At 53.9% G+C, this 13381-nt stretch overlaps 3 protein-coding genes across 3 annotated transcripts; all 3 read left to right on the top strand.

Annotated features, from left to right (window-relative positions):
• The first annotated feature begins 1550 nt into the window (after nt 1-1550).
• On the top strand, nt 1551-4124 carry LOC118700220 (acrosin-like). The gene is made up of 5 exons (XM_036404625.1): nt 1551-1621; nt 1902-2117; nt 2431-2696; nt 2972-3117; nt 3571-4124. The coding sequence occupies exons 1-5, from the start codon at nt 1551-1553 to the stop codon at nt 3754-3756; spliced, it is 885 nt and encodes a 294-aa protein (XP_036260518.1). The 3' UTR covers nt 3757-4124.
• Nucleotides 4125-5850: 1726 nt separating this feature from the next.
• LOC118700200 (acrosin-like) lies at nt 5851-8031 on the top strand. The gene is made up of 5 exons (XM_036404591.2): nt 5851-5921; nt 6203-6424; nt 6739-7004; nt 7273-7418; nt 7858-8031. Exons 1-5 carry the CDS (start codon nt 5851-5853, stop codon nt 8029-8031), a joined length of 879 nt encoding a protein of 292 aa, XP_036260484.2.
• Nucleotides 8032-11224: 3193 nt separating this feature from the next.
• Nucleotides 11225-13141, top strand: LOC118700201 (acrosin-like). The gene is given in 4 exon segments (XM_036404593.2): nt 11225-11499; nt 11814-12085; nt 12353-12498; nt 12956-13141. Coding segments are annotated over 4 exon segments (804 nt in total). The 5' UTR covers nt 11225-11299.
• Nucleotides 13142-13381: the final 240 nt, after the last annotated feature.

Here is a 13381-nt window from a genome sequence, read left to right as displayed (position 1 = left end):
AGATGAGGAGCTTTCTGCTTCCAGGACCCGAGATTTCCTGCTAATACCATGGCCCCACAATGAGCTAGGTGGTATTGAATTAAAGAGTGCTAGAAACTCCATCTGTCTTTTCCTCTGTACCCAGGACAAGTAATCAGGGCTCAGTAATTTTGCCCTTGGCAACTACAAGAACATTTTATGTTTACATTTCAAATCTGTGGCTCCTCAGGCAATACACAGGTTAGACTTGAATTTAAGCAGATGAATAATCCTGTGGTTATTCAATAGAGAGTTGTTCAATACTGTTTTTCTGAACAAGCATAGAATTAAATGATCTGTAGTAATAGGAAGGATCCTCTTCAAAAACAAGGTCACAGTGTGGGAAAAGTTGAGACAAGAGGCTGGTGAATTTGCAGACGCTCTAAGTAAACTTATAAAGCCTGTAAAGAAAACTATTTAATGACATTTTAGAATTGTAACATGCACAGTCACTAGTAATGTCAACTGAATTAATAAAGAGTATGGAAGAAATTACATTAACAACATGGTTTGTCATTCTTTAGTGAAGCTTTCATGACATTATGAAAACTTTCCTCATTAGAGAATAGTGAACAGTGTAAGACTGTCATATCTCTGTCTGGTTTGCTGTATATGAAGTCAAGTTAAAAACTACCAAGATACCAATGAAAGCATAAAATAAGGCAATGAATACTCAGCAAATAACCTGATATTTCAAGACGGTCTTGAGTGCATATAGACTCATATTAACACTTGGGCTATGCAATAACCCTTCGTGTGTTTATTAGAAGTTCAATAGTTCCAAATTTTTAATGATTCATTATACATATATGGATGGCTACAGAAAACAAAACTATGTTTTGAAAAACATCTGACATAATTTTAAGCGAAGTTCCTAAAGACATTCAGATAAACACTTAATAGCCAAAATTAACAATACATTTCCAGTAAGAATAATAATTTGCATTGGAATACATGCTGCTGAACAAAGGTCTTAATGCAGTTTACAAAAATAGATAATTAGGCTATATACAGATTTACACTGTATAAAATCCAGGTAATGATTTATTTGGGCTCAACACAAAAAATTACAAAAGGGAAAGGCTTCAAAAGGAGAGAGGGTAGGTTTAGATAAGATATTAGGAAGAAATTCTTGTCTATGAGGTTGTGGAGGCACCAAAATGGGTTGCCCAGAGCAACTGTGGATGCCCCAACACTCAGAGTGCATGAGAACAAGTTTCTGAGCCAGGGTCTGAGCAACAGCATCTAGTACAAGCTATCCCTCTCTGCCAATGGCAGGAGGGTCAGACCTAGAGGATCTCCAAGGTCCCTTGTACCCCAAAACATTCTATGGTTCTTTGATTCAATGTTGTTCCACCCTCCATGACCCCCAAGCCACGGATCCCCACACTGCCCAGAACGTGGAACCCACCTCTCCGTGACATCAGCCCTGGGGCACCACGGGCAGCGCAGCTGCTGCGGGCAGTGCGGCTGTGACTGTGCTGCTGCATGGAGCTCTCAGTGCTTGCAGCTGACACGTGCCTCTGGCAGCCATGAATTGGCTCAGCCTCCTCGTCCTGCTGACCGTGGCTGGGCTGGCACACGGGACATGGGACAACTGCGGGTAAGTGGCCCCAGGCCCAGGGAAGGAGCCATGGCAACACTTGCGGCCTTCCCTGGAGGGGACGTGCCTGTCCCCCATGGCCAGGCCACAGCTTCCCACCCTACCATGGGAAGCCTCAGTTCCTTGCCAGCAGCCAGGAGGTGGCACAGACAGACACACACCCCATGGACTTCCCTGGCCTGCTGTGCGTGCAAGCCCTTGTGGGGAGGGCAGAGGGCTGAGCTTCAGCCTGAGCCACAGCAGGCCATGAAGCAGCATGGAAATGGCTTTCTGCTTGCAGATGGACTTGCGGCCTCCGACCCATGGTGTCTGACTCCATACCTCATGATGACGGCATGACACGTATTGTGGGTGGCACAGGTGCCAAGCCAGGGGCCTGGCCATGGATGGTCAGCATCCAGCATCCGAGGATACCAGGCTCAAAGCATTGGTGTGGAGGGTCCCTCGTCAGTGCAGAGTGGGTCCTCACAGCAGCCCACTGCTTTGACAGGATCAAGTAAGGAGGAGCAGGGAATGGGGACATGTCCACAACACCAGCAGGTGCCCTGCCAGCAGCACCACCTGCTACTCCCATGCCCTTTCCTCTCAGGCAGCCAGGCTGCCACAGTGCTCAGGAGAAGCCTGGGCTCATGCCAAGGCTTCCTAGCAGCCTCCAGCTTGACATTCCCCCAGCCTAAGGCGTGTGAGGGCCCTCACACCTGCCAGAGCATTGCTCCCTCTCTGCCTTGCCAAGCAGAGATCTGGCAACTGCTGGGCTGCTGTGGCACATGGCTCTGCTCCCTCACAGCCCCTCTTCATCTTCCTTTCAGGAAAATCGGCATCTTGAATGTGGTGATTGGGGCCACCCAGTTGACTCAGCTGGGCCCTGGGGCACAAGTGCGGAAGATTAAGAAGCTATTTCGTCACAAAAAATACAAGAGAAGTGATATAAGTAATGATATTGCCTTGCTAGAACTGAATGAGCCTGTCCAGTGCAGCCCTTACATCCAGTTGGCCTGTGTGGCTGACCCCACCCTAAGAGTCTCAGAGCTGCAAAACTGCTGGATTGCTGGTTGGGGTTTAACCTCAGAAGGAGGTGAGTTCCCAAGAGAGACTTCTGCCTGCAGAGCTAGCTCATCACACTGAGGAGACAGCTTGGGCTTCCCCAGAGCAGACGCCATACCCAGGCTGCAGGATGTACACCTCTGCAGAGATGGGCCTGGACTGCTCTCCAAAGGCTGGTAGCAGGGTCACAGAACCCCAGTGCCTCTGCAGAGGCAAAGCTACCAAGGAAAGGGTATCCCCTCCATGCAGGGGAAGGGGAGAACTGGCAAGGAGCGGCTGGGAGCTCATTCCTTTCTCTGCTCACAGATGAAGACTCAAGTGATCACCTCCAGGAGGCCAAGGTCCAGCTCATCGATATCCAGCTCTGCAACAGCACTGGCTGGAATGCAGGGGAAATCCACACCTACAACTTGTGTGCTGGTTACTCAGAGGGCGGCATCGACACCTGCCAGGTAGGAACGTGCCACGAGCCACTCAGCCCCCAGCAGCACCAGCAGCCAGGGAAGCACCACCCCAACACAGCCCAGGGCCTGCTTTGCCCGGCCACTCACTCACCCTCCCAGCCCCAGCTCCCTGTGACTGCTGTGGGGGCTTCCCACACACTGCTCATCCACACCTGCCTGCCCAGGCCTCCCCTTGTGCCAGAAAGCCCAGAAAGCCCAGCTAGGGCTCCTTGTAGCCCAGAGGTACAGGTGCCAATGTTCCATCCTTTGCACATCCAGGAGTCCTCTTCAGAGAGGACAGAGAGAGCGCTAATTTACAGGACCCCAAGCCATTCACAGCTAAGCTTCTGGAGGCTCAGGCACCCGAATACAGTTCTGGCATGGGCTGTGAGAGAGAAGGAGACAGCCCCAGTGCTGACAGAGCCACCCATCACCACCTGAATCCTCTGTGCTCTGCTGCAGGGTGACAGCGGTGGTCCTCTCATGTGCCAGGACAACAACGCTGACTCCTGGTGGGTCATCGGAGTGACCAGCTGGGGAAAAGGCTGCGCCAGAGCAAAGCTGCCCGGAGTCTACACCTCCACTCAGTACTTCTATGACTGGATTCTGGCCCAGATGGGCCTGAGCCCATTTGGAAGTGCTTCCTGAACAGCTGGATGGGCAGAATCCAGAGCACGTTGCAGTGCAGAACATGTACTTTCTGCTGGGGAAATGCTTGCTGATCCAAAGGCAGCCTCAGGGTCAAAACCCTGCTCTATCCTGACCACACTCCTGTGTGCTCGCAGACACTGGAAATGACTTAGTTGTTGAAGTAAAGTTGCCTCTGTTCACAGGGAACCATCTTATCAGTGCAATTCCAACTCCTGGGCAAAGTGAGGACTGCCACAATTGGCAACTGCAGAATGAGCATGAGGGCAGATGTGCCAGGCACAAAAGGACAGAGTAGCTCCAAAGAGCCACTCACAGCCAGAGTGCCTGGTCAGAGAGGAAAGTGCTCTGAGCCACCATGGCCTGGAGAAACTTAGTATATCAAGCCTAGGAAAGGGATAGGAAAAAAGCAGACACGTGGTGCTCAAATGCACATGGGCTGCTGATTAGGGCCTGGTGAGAGCCTGGGCTAAGGGAACAGATCTGGGAAATCCCAAGCATGACAAGGGAAACTCCTGGCTCCTGACTGGAGTGCCAGTGCCCTAAGGCAGAGCCAGATTTCACAGCCAGCAAAGGGGCATTGAGGTGCCAGGAAGTCACACTTCACAGATACTCAGAGGAAGAGCTGGGGTCATTCTGGGGAGAGGAACCTGGCAGGAACCCTAGGAAAGCACACCAGGAATGCCGTGGAAGGCCAAGGTGAGTGGGCCAACACTACCTGCAACACCAAGGCTCTTGACAGATACTCCAGCAGTGGTGCCATTAGGTCCCATCTGGGCTGCCAAAGTACTGAGGAAACTCCCCTGTGTCACCATTCCAGAGACACAGGTGGTTCCAACGAGCCGATGGTTGCCCCTGTTTGATTCCCTACCCATGCGATTCTCACCCAGTCAGAGCAGGTTTCCATACCCATTCAGCCTCAGGATTCCCCCCGCAGACTTGCAGATGTCACATTCCATAAAGAGCCACCAGCTCCTGCTGCAGCGCTCAGTGTCCATTCAAATCCTGGCCAGTGCCGCAGCTCCCTGTGCCCTCTGTTATGCAAAGCGTGGGCAGTTCACAGCCTCTGGTCCCAGGCTCCTGCCAGCCAGAGCTCAGTCTGCAGCTGGCACTGCAGCTGCACACCCAGCTCCCTGCCCCAAATGGATTCCTCAGCTGCTGCCTGCCCCAGGGACTGCACAGCCTCATCCTGCAGGAAGAGGGGCCTAAGAAAGCAGCAGAGAGCCTTCTTACAAGGGCAGGTCCTAAAAGGACAAGGGGCAATGGCTTTACAGGGACAGACGGTATTGGTGATCACATATCCTCTAAACAGAGAGAGACATAGCTTTCTCCGAGGCTTTTCCTGGGAAGCTGTGGGAAAGCTCAGAGAAAAGAATGAGAAACAATTCTTATCTGCACTTTCTGCACCTGTTGTTGTGCACATGTGGAATGTGTTATGGAGATTTTTTTACCAAAGGCTGATTTTTTAAATTGAACTCTGCTGATGGTATTTTGGATGCATTGACCAATTGGATCCATGTGTGTGTCATGACAGTCTGGCATGGGCAATGGGTTTTTCTTAATAGTATGTTATAGTATAGTATAGTATAATAAAGCAATTGATCAGCCTTCTGCAATCATGGAGTCAAATGCTCATTATTCCCACGTTGTGCTACAATAAGGGCAGATTCAGCTGGGATCAGAGGAAGGAAATCTTGATTGTGACAGTACTGAGGCAAAGGCACGGGTTGCCCAGAGCACCTGTGGATGCCCCATTCCTCAAACTGTTCAAGTACAACTTCTGAGCCAGGCTCCAGACAACTGGTTCTAGTGAAGGCCATCCCTCTGTGCCCAAGGCAAGGGGGTTGGAGCTAAATGATCACCAAGGTCCCTTCCATACCAAACCATTTTGTGGCTCACCGATTCCATTTTTCCCCTCCCCCAGTGGGTCCCTGTGCTACAGAACCCCATGGTGCCTGGAACACAGAACCCCCTGCCCTGTGACATCAGCCCCGAGGCACCACGGGCAGCGCAGCTGCTGCGGGCAGTGCGGCTGTGACTGTGCTGCTGCACGGAGCTCTCAGTGCTTGCAGCTGACACGTGCCTCTGGCAGCCATGAATTGGCTCAGCCTCCTCGTCCTGCTGACCGTGGCTGGGCTGGCACACGGGACATGGGACAACTGCGGGTAAGTGGCCCCAGGCCCAGGGAAGGAGCCATGGCAACACTTGCGGCCTTCCCTGGAGGGGACGTGCCTGTCCCCCATGGCCAGGCCACAGCTTCCCACCCTACCATGGGAAGCCTCAGTTCCTTGCCAGCAGCCAGGTGCTGGCACGGACACACACACACCCCCCATGGGCTTCCCTGGCCTGTTGTGCGTGCAAGCCCTTGTGGGGAGGGCAGAGGGCTGAGCTTCAGCCTGAGCCACAGAGGCCATGAAGCAGCATGGAAATGACTTTCTGCTTGCAGAGGGATATGTGGGCTCCGACCCATGGTGTATGAGTATGAGTACCTGGATCACGACGACGGTACAACACGCGTCGTGGGTGGTGCAGATGCCAAGCCAGGGGCCTGGCCCTGGATCGTCAGCCTTAAACATCCTGCAATACCAGGCACAAGACACCTGTGTGGAGGGTCTCTCATCACTGCAGAGTGGGTCCTCACAGCAGCCCACTGCTTTGACCCCATCAGGTAAAAAGATGCCAGAAATGGGGACATCTCCATAACACCGGCAGGTTCCGTGTCAGCAGCATCACCTGCTACGCTCATGCCCTTTCCTCTCAGGCAGCCAGGCTGCCACAGTGCTCAGGAGAAGCCTGGGCTCATGCCAAGGCTTCCTAGCAGCCTCCAGCTTCACATTCCCCCAGCCTAAGATGTGTGGAGACACTCACACCTGCCAGAGCGTTGCTCCCTCTCTGCCTTGCCAAGCAGAGGTCTGGCAACTGCTGGGCTGCTGTGGCACATGGCTCTGCTCCCTCTCAGCCCTCTCTCCATGTACTTTCCAGGAAAATTGGCGTGGTGTATCTGGTGATTGGGGCCACCCAGTTGACTAAGCCAGGACCTGGAGCACAACTGAGACGGATTAAGAAGTTAATACGTCATGAAAACTATAACCCAAGTGACAAAAGTAATGACATTGCCTTGCTGAAACTGAGCAAGCCTGTTGACTGCAGCCCCTATGTCCAGGTGGCCTGTGTGGCTGACCCCGCCCTAAGCCTGTCAGAGCTGCAAAACTGCTGGGTGGCCGGCTGGGGTGCCACTGCTGCAAGAGGTGAGTTCCCAAGAGAGACTCCAGAGCAAGCTCAGCCCTCTGAGGAGGAGGCATGGGCTTCCCCAGACCAGAGGCCAAACCCAGGCTGCAGGATGTACACCTCTACAGATTTGGGCATGGCCTGCTCCCCAAAGGCTGGCAGCAGGGTCACAGTGCCCCAGTGCCTCTGTAGAAGCAAAGCCAAACCCTGGGAAAGGAGATCCCCCTAAAGCAGCAGAGCAGAATTGGCAAGGACCTACAGGGGGATCATTCCTTTCTCTGCTCACAGCTCAAAACTCAAGTGATGTCCTACAAGAGGCCAAGGTCCAGCTCATCGATGTCCAGCTCTGCAACAGCACTGGCTGGTATGCAGGGAAAGTCCATACCCACAATGTGTGTGCTGGTTACCCACAGGGCCGCATTGACACCTGCCAGGTAAGAACGTGCCCCCAGCAGCACCAGCAGCCAGGGAAGCACCACCCCAACACAGCCCAGGGCCTGCTTTGCCCGGCCACTCACTCACCCTCCCAGCCCCAGCTCCCTGTGACTGCTGTGGGGGCTTCCCACACACTGCTCATCCACACCTGCCTGCCCAGGCCTCCCCTTGTGCCAGAAAGCCCAGAAAGCCCAGCTAGGGCTCCTTGTAGCCCAGAGGTCCAGGTGCCAATGTTCCATCCTTTGCACATCCAGAAGCCCTGTGCAGAGAGGACAGAGAGAGCCCTACCCTACAGGACCCCAAGCTACTTGCAGTTAGATTTCTGGAGGCTCAAGTGCCTGGATACAGCTCTGGCATGGGCTGTGAGAGAAAAGGAGACAGCCCCAGTGCTGGCACAGGCTACCCATAACCACCTGAATCCTCTGTGCTCTGCTGCAGGGTGACAGCGGTGGTCCTCTCATGTGCCAGGAGAAAGACAGCGACTTCTTCTGGGTTGTTGGAGTGACCAGCTGGGGAAGAGGCTGTGGCAGAGCAAAGCAGCCTGGAATCTACACCTCCACTCAGTACTTCTATGACTGGATTGTGGCTCACATGGGCACAGAGAATGTTTAAAGGGCTTTTTGAGCACCAGGATGAGCAGCCTCCATGGCGTGCTGCAGTGCAAAGCAAGTGTTTCCTGCTGGGGCAATGCCTGCTGATCCAAAGGCAGCCTCAGGGTCAAAACCCTGCTCTGTCCTGACCACACTCCTCTCCTCTAGCGGTTGAAGTAAAGTTGCCAATCATCACAGGGAACCATCTTTTTGACTGAATTCTGACACCTGGGCAAGGTAAAGACTTCAATATTCCGCACCTGCAGAACGAGCCTGGGGGCACAAAGGGACGCAGTGGCTCCAAAGAGCTCCAAAGTGCCTGGTCAGAGAGGAAAGTGCTCTGAGCCACCATGGCCTGGAAGAACCTGCTATCTCAAGCCTTGGAAGAGGATAGGAAAAAAGCACATACCTTGGGGTGGTGCTCAAATGCACATGGGCTGCTGATTTAGGGCCTGGTGAGAGCCTGGGCTAAGGGAACAGATCTGGGAAATCCCAAGCATGACAAGGGAAACTCCTGGCTCCTGACTGGAGTGCCAGTGCCCTAAGGCAGAGCCAGATTTCACAGCCAGCAAAAGGGCATTGAGGTGCCAAGTGGTCACACTTCACAGATACTCAGAGGAAGAGCTGGGGTCATTCTGGGGAGAGGAACCTGGCACGAACCCTAGGAAAGCACACCAGGAATGCCGTGGAAGGCCAAGGTGAGTGGGCCAACACTACCTGCAACACCAAGGCTGTTCACAGGCATGGCCAGCCTGTGAGCCAGGGGGAAACGATGCCGGGGCTTGGCTCCATATTTGGGAGGAGAGGAGGGCAGAGAAAGGGAGGAGTTGTGGAAGATGAGAGGGCTGTATAAGTGTGGCCAATGGAGAGAAGGTGCAATCAAAGAGCCAGCTGCAGAGACACAAACTGCAGCTTGCTGTGCTGGTTTGCCTGTGTGCTGCACCTAATCACCACAGGATGGGAAAGAAATTTCTTAACTTGCTAATTAACAAATCATCTAAAAACTGTACAAATTTTGCCCTAATTTTAAACCCTTTCAATCAAATTTTGATACTGAGGGCTGCAGGGGGCAGGGGGGGGGGCGGGGGGAGGTGGGTGGAATGGTAGAGGATCTTGGAATGCCTTGGGGAAGACATGTGCCAACTACATTCTCTTGGCTCCCAGGCCAATGGAGTCCTGCCTCACAGCAGGTAGCACTCTTCCCTTTGTGTTAATCCAGACGGGCTTTGCTGAGAAGAACAGCCCAACATTTGTACTGGTCCCTGCCACCCTGACATGAGTTAGGGGCTGCCGGCTCACTAAAGACACTGAGTGCAAGAGTGTCACTCAAGGCAGCAGAAGACCATTACCCTGCCCAGTGAGAAGACCAACTTAGAGTCAACCAATCGCCCTAGCATAAGTTTACTGTGCTGTCTTGGCAAAATCTGCTGCCCATAAGAATTTCTGTCAATGTTACACCAGCTCAGCCACAGGTGTCCTCTGATCTACCACAAGAATATTTCCCATCATGTCAAAAATCACAAGGGATGTGAAACTCCTTTTTCATGCCAAAAAGGGACTTCCACCCCCTTCTGTGTGTGCCCAGGGGCACTACCACCCTGGCACGAGGGACACAAGGCTCTCCCTGTACCTCTCTCCAAAACCCTTTGAGCAGAGACTTGAGTATCCTAGCAGAGACTCAGGGCCCCCCACCTCATACCTTATGGGGGTATCCACAACTCTTCTGTGGCCGCCTTACACTGATCATGCTGTGCATGCCTTCTCCACCCTCTACCAGTGATTTAATCAAATCTGCACCAAATGCCACAACAATAGAAAGGTTCAAATGCACCTTATAATTTACACAGAGTTTGCACATGAAATTGTAACACTTCCCATTTGGCTCCTTCCTGCTCTAAAGATCCCGGGTGAACTCACCTGCCAACAGTTGCATGTTTGGAAGAGCAAGGCTCTAAGGTCCCATCTGGGCTGCCAAAGTGCTGAGGAAGCTCCCCTGTGTCACCATTCCAGAGACACAGGTGACTCTAATGAGACGATGGTTGCCCTGTTTGATTCCCTACCCATGCGATTCTCACCCAGTCAGAGCAGGTTTCCATACCCATTCAGCCTCAGGATTCCCCCCGCAGACTTGCAGATGTCACATTCCATAAAGAGCCACCAGCTCCTGCTGCAGCGCTCAGTGTCCATTCAAATCCTGGCCAGTGCCGCAGCTCCCTGTGCCCTCTGTTATGCAAAGCATGGGCAGTTCACAGCCTCTGGTCCCAGGCTCCTGCCAGCCAGAGCTCAGTCTGCAGCTGGCACTGCAGCTGCACACCCAGCTCCCTGCCCCAAATGGATTCCTCAGCTGCTGCCTGCCCCAGGGACTACACAGCCTCATCCTGCAGGAAGAGGGGCCTAAGAAAGCAGCAGAGAGCCTTCTTACAAGGGCAGGTCCTAAAAGGACAAGGGGCAATGGCTTTACAGGGACAGAGGGTAGCTTTAGATGAGATCATATGAAGGAATTCCGGATTGTGAGGGTACTGAGGCACTGGAATGAGTTTGTTCAAGGACTGCTCTCAAGCCAAGCTCTGGACACTCTGGACAACCAATTCTAGTGCAAGACCCTCCCCATCCCTCCCTGGGATCCCTACTGCTATCCCTCCCTGCCCACGGCAGGGCATTGGAGATAGATCATCTCCAAGCTTCCTTCCAACCCAAACCATTCGATGGCTCTTTGATTTGATATTGCCCCTACCCCAGTGGACCCCCTTGACATAGGCCACAGTGCCCAGAGTACAGAATCCACCCCTCCATGACATCAGCCCCGGAGCTGAGGGCACCATGGGCAGCGCAACTGCTGCGGGCAGTGCAGCTGTGACTGTGCTGCTGCACGGAGCCCTCAGAGCTTCCAGCTGACACTTGGAATGCCTTGGCAGCCATGGATTGGTTTAGCCTCCTCGTCCTGCTGACCGTGGCCAGGCTCTCACAGAGCATCCAGTACAACTGCAGGTAAGTGGCCCCAGGCCCAGGGAGGGAGCCACAGTAACAATTGCAGCCCTCCCTGGAGGGGACCCACCAGCTGGATGAAGCTGGGCCACAGCTTCCCACCCTACCATGGGAAGCCTCAGTTCCTTGCCAGCAGCCAGGAGGTGGCACAGACAGACACACACCCCAAGGACTTCCCTGGCCTGCTGTGCATGCAAGCCCTTGTGGGGAGGGCAGAGGGCTGAGCCTCAGCCTGAGCCACAGCAGGCCATGAAGCAGCATGGAAATGACTTTCTGCTTGCAGAGGGACCTGCGGGCTCCGACCCATGGTGTCTGACTCTGGATACAATAGTCGTGACCACGGCACGACACGCATCGTGGGTGGCACAGGTGCCAAGCCAGGGGCCTGGCCGTGGATGGTCAGCATCCAGCATCCGAGGATACCAGGCACAAAGCATTTCTGTGGAGGGTCTCTCATCAGGGCAGAGTGGGTCCTCACAGCTGCCCACTGCTTTGACCTCATTTTGTAAGAAGGGGTAGGGAATGGGGACATGTCCACAACACCAGCAGGTGCCCTGTCAGCAGCACCACCTGCTACTCCCATGCCCTTTCCTCTCAGGCAGCCAAGCTGCCACTGTGCTCAGGAGAAGCCTGGGCTCATGCCAAGGCTTCCTAGCAGCCTCCAGCTTGACATTCCCCCAGCCTAAGGCGTGTGAGGGCCCTCACACCTGCCAGAGCATTGCTCCCTCTCTGCCTTGCCAAGCAGAGATCTGGCAACTGCTGGGCTGCTGTGGCACATGGCTCTGCTCCCTCTCAGCCCTCTCTCCATCTGCCTTCCAGTAACAGCAGCTTGGTGTACGTAGTGATTGGGGCCACCCAGTTGACTCAGCCGGGCCCTGGGGCACAAGTCCGCCAAATTAAGAAGCTACTACTTCATGAAAACTATCAGAGACGTGCCATGAGCAATGACATTGCTTTGCTGAAACTGAGCAAGCCTGTTGAGTGCAGCCCCTACATCCAGCTGGCCTGTGTGGCCGATGCTATCTTAGGGTTGTCAGTGTCACAGGAGCGTAACTGCTGGATTGCTGGCTGGGGTGCCACCACTGCAAGAGGTGAGTTCTCAAGAGGGACTCCAGAGCCAGCTCAGCACACTGAGGAGATGGTTTGGACTTCCTCATAGCAGAGGACAAAGCCAGGAAGCAGGATGTACACCTCTACAGAGATGGGCCTGGCCTGCTCCCCAGAGGCTGGCAGCAGGGTCACAACATCCCCATGCCTCTGTAGAGGCAAAGCTATGCCCTACAGAAGGGGATCCTCCACAGACAAGGGGAAGAACTGGAAAGGAGCTGGTGGGGGCTTGTTTCCTTCTATGCTCACAGATAAAACCCCGAGTGATCACCTGCAGGAGGCCAAGGTACACCTCATCAATATCGAGCTGTGCAACAGCACCTTCTGGTATGCAGGGAAAATCCACACCCACAACTTGTGTGCTGGTTACCCAGAGGGTGGCATCGACACCTGCCAGGTAGGAACGTGCCACGAGCCACTCAGCCCCCAGCAGCACCAGCAGCCAGGGAAGCACCACCCCAACACAGCCCAGGGCCTGCTTTGCCCAGTCACTCAGTCACCCTCCCAGCCCCAGCTCCCCCTGACTGCTGTGGGGACTTCCCACACACTGCCCATCCACACCTGCCTGCCCAGGCCTCCCCTTGTGCCAGAAAGCCCAGAAAGCCCAGAAAGCCCAGCTAGGGCTCTTGGCAGTGAAGAGGTCCAGGTGCCAATGTTCCATCTTCTGCACATCCAGGAGTCCTGTGCAGATAGGATAGAGAGAGCCCTACCCTACAAGAACCCAACTCATTCACAGCCAAGCTTCTGGAAGCTCCAGCACCTGAAGACAGTTCTGGCTGTGCAAGAAAAGGAGACAGCCTCGGTGCTGACAGGAACCACCCAACACCACCTGAATCCTCTGTGCTCTGCTGCAGGGTGACAGCGGTGGTCCTCTCATGTGCCAGGACAACCATGCTGACTACTGGTGGGTTGTTGGAGTGACCAGCTGGGGAAAAAGCTGTGGCAGAGCAAGGCGACCGGGAATCTACACCTCCACTCAGTACTTCTATGACTGGATTGTGGCTCACATGGGCACAGAGAATGTTTAAAGGGCTTTTTGAGCACCAGGATGAGCAGCCTCCATGGCGTGCTGCAGTGCAAAGCAAGTGTTTCCTGCTGGGGCAATGCCTGCTGATCCAAAGGCAGCCTCAGGGTCAAAACCCTGCTCTGTCCTGACCACACTCCTCTCCTCTAGCGGTTGAAGTAAAGTTGCCAATCATCACAGGGAACCATCTTTTTGACTGAATTCTGACACCTGGGCAAGGTAAAGACTTCAATATTCCGCACCTGCAGAACGAGCC

The sequence above is a fragment of the Molothrus ater genome, chromosome 3 (genome assembly GCF_012460135.2).
Source record: "Molothrus ater isolate BHLD 08-10-18 breed brown headed cowbird chromosome 3, BPBGC_Mater_1.1, whole genome shotgun sequence".
NCBI classification, from domain to species: Eukaryota; Metazoa; Chordata; class Aves; order Passeriformes; family Icteridae; genus Molothrus; species Molothrus ater.
This window is presented reverse-complemented; position numbering and strand designations above follow the sequence as displayed.

Bases quoted from the DNA above. Each gene is read 5' to 3' on its own strand.
- LOC118700200 (XM_036404591.2), top strand. From the start codon at position 5,851: ATGAATTGGCTCAGCCTCCTCGTCCTGCTGACCGTGGCTGGGCTGGCA. The intron at 6,425-6,738 runs GTAAAAAGATGC...TGTACTTTCCAG, and splicing joins CACTGCTTTGACCCCATCAG to GAAAATTGGCGTGGTGTATC. The intron at 7,419-7,857 runs GTAAGAACGTGC...GCTCTGCTGCAG, and splicing joins GCCGCATTGACACCTGCCAG to GGTGACAGCGGTGGTCCTCT.
- LOC118700220 (XM_036404625.1), top strand. From the start codon at position 1,551: ATGAATTGGCTCAGCCTCCTCGTCCTGCTGACCGTGGCTGGGCTGGCA. The intron at 1,622-1,901 runs GTAAGTGGCCCC...TTCTGCTTGCAG, and splicing joins GGGACATGGGACAACTGCGG to ATGGACTTGCGGCCTCCGAC. The intron at 2,697-2,971 runs GTGAGTTCCCAA...CTCTGCTCACAG, and splicing joins GGGTTTAACCTCAGAAGGAG to ATGAAGACTCAAGTGATCAC.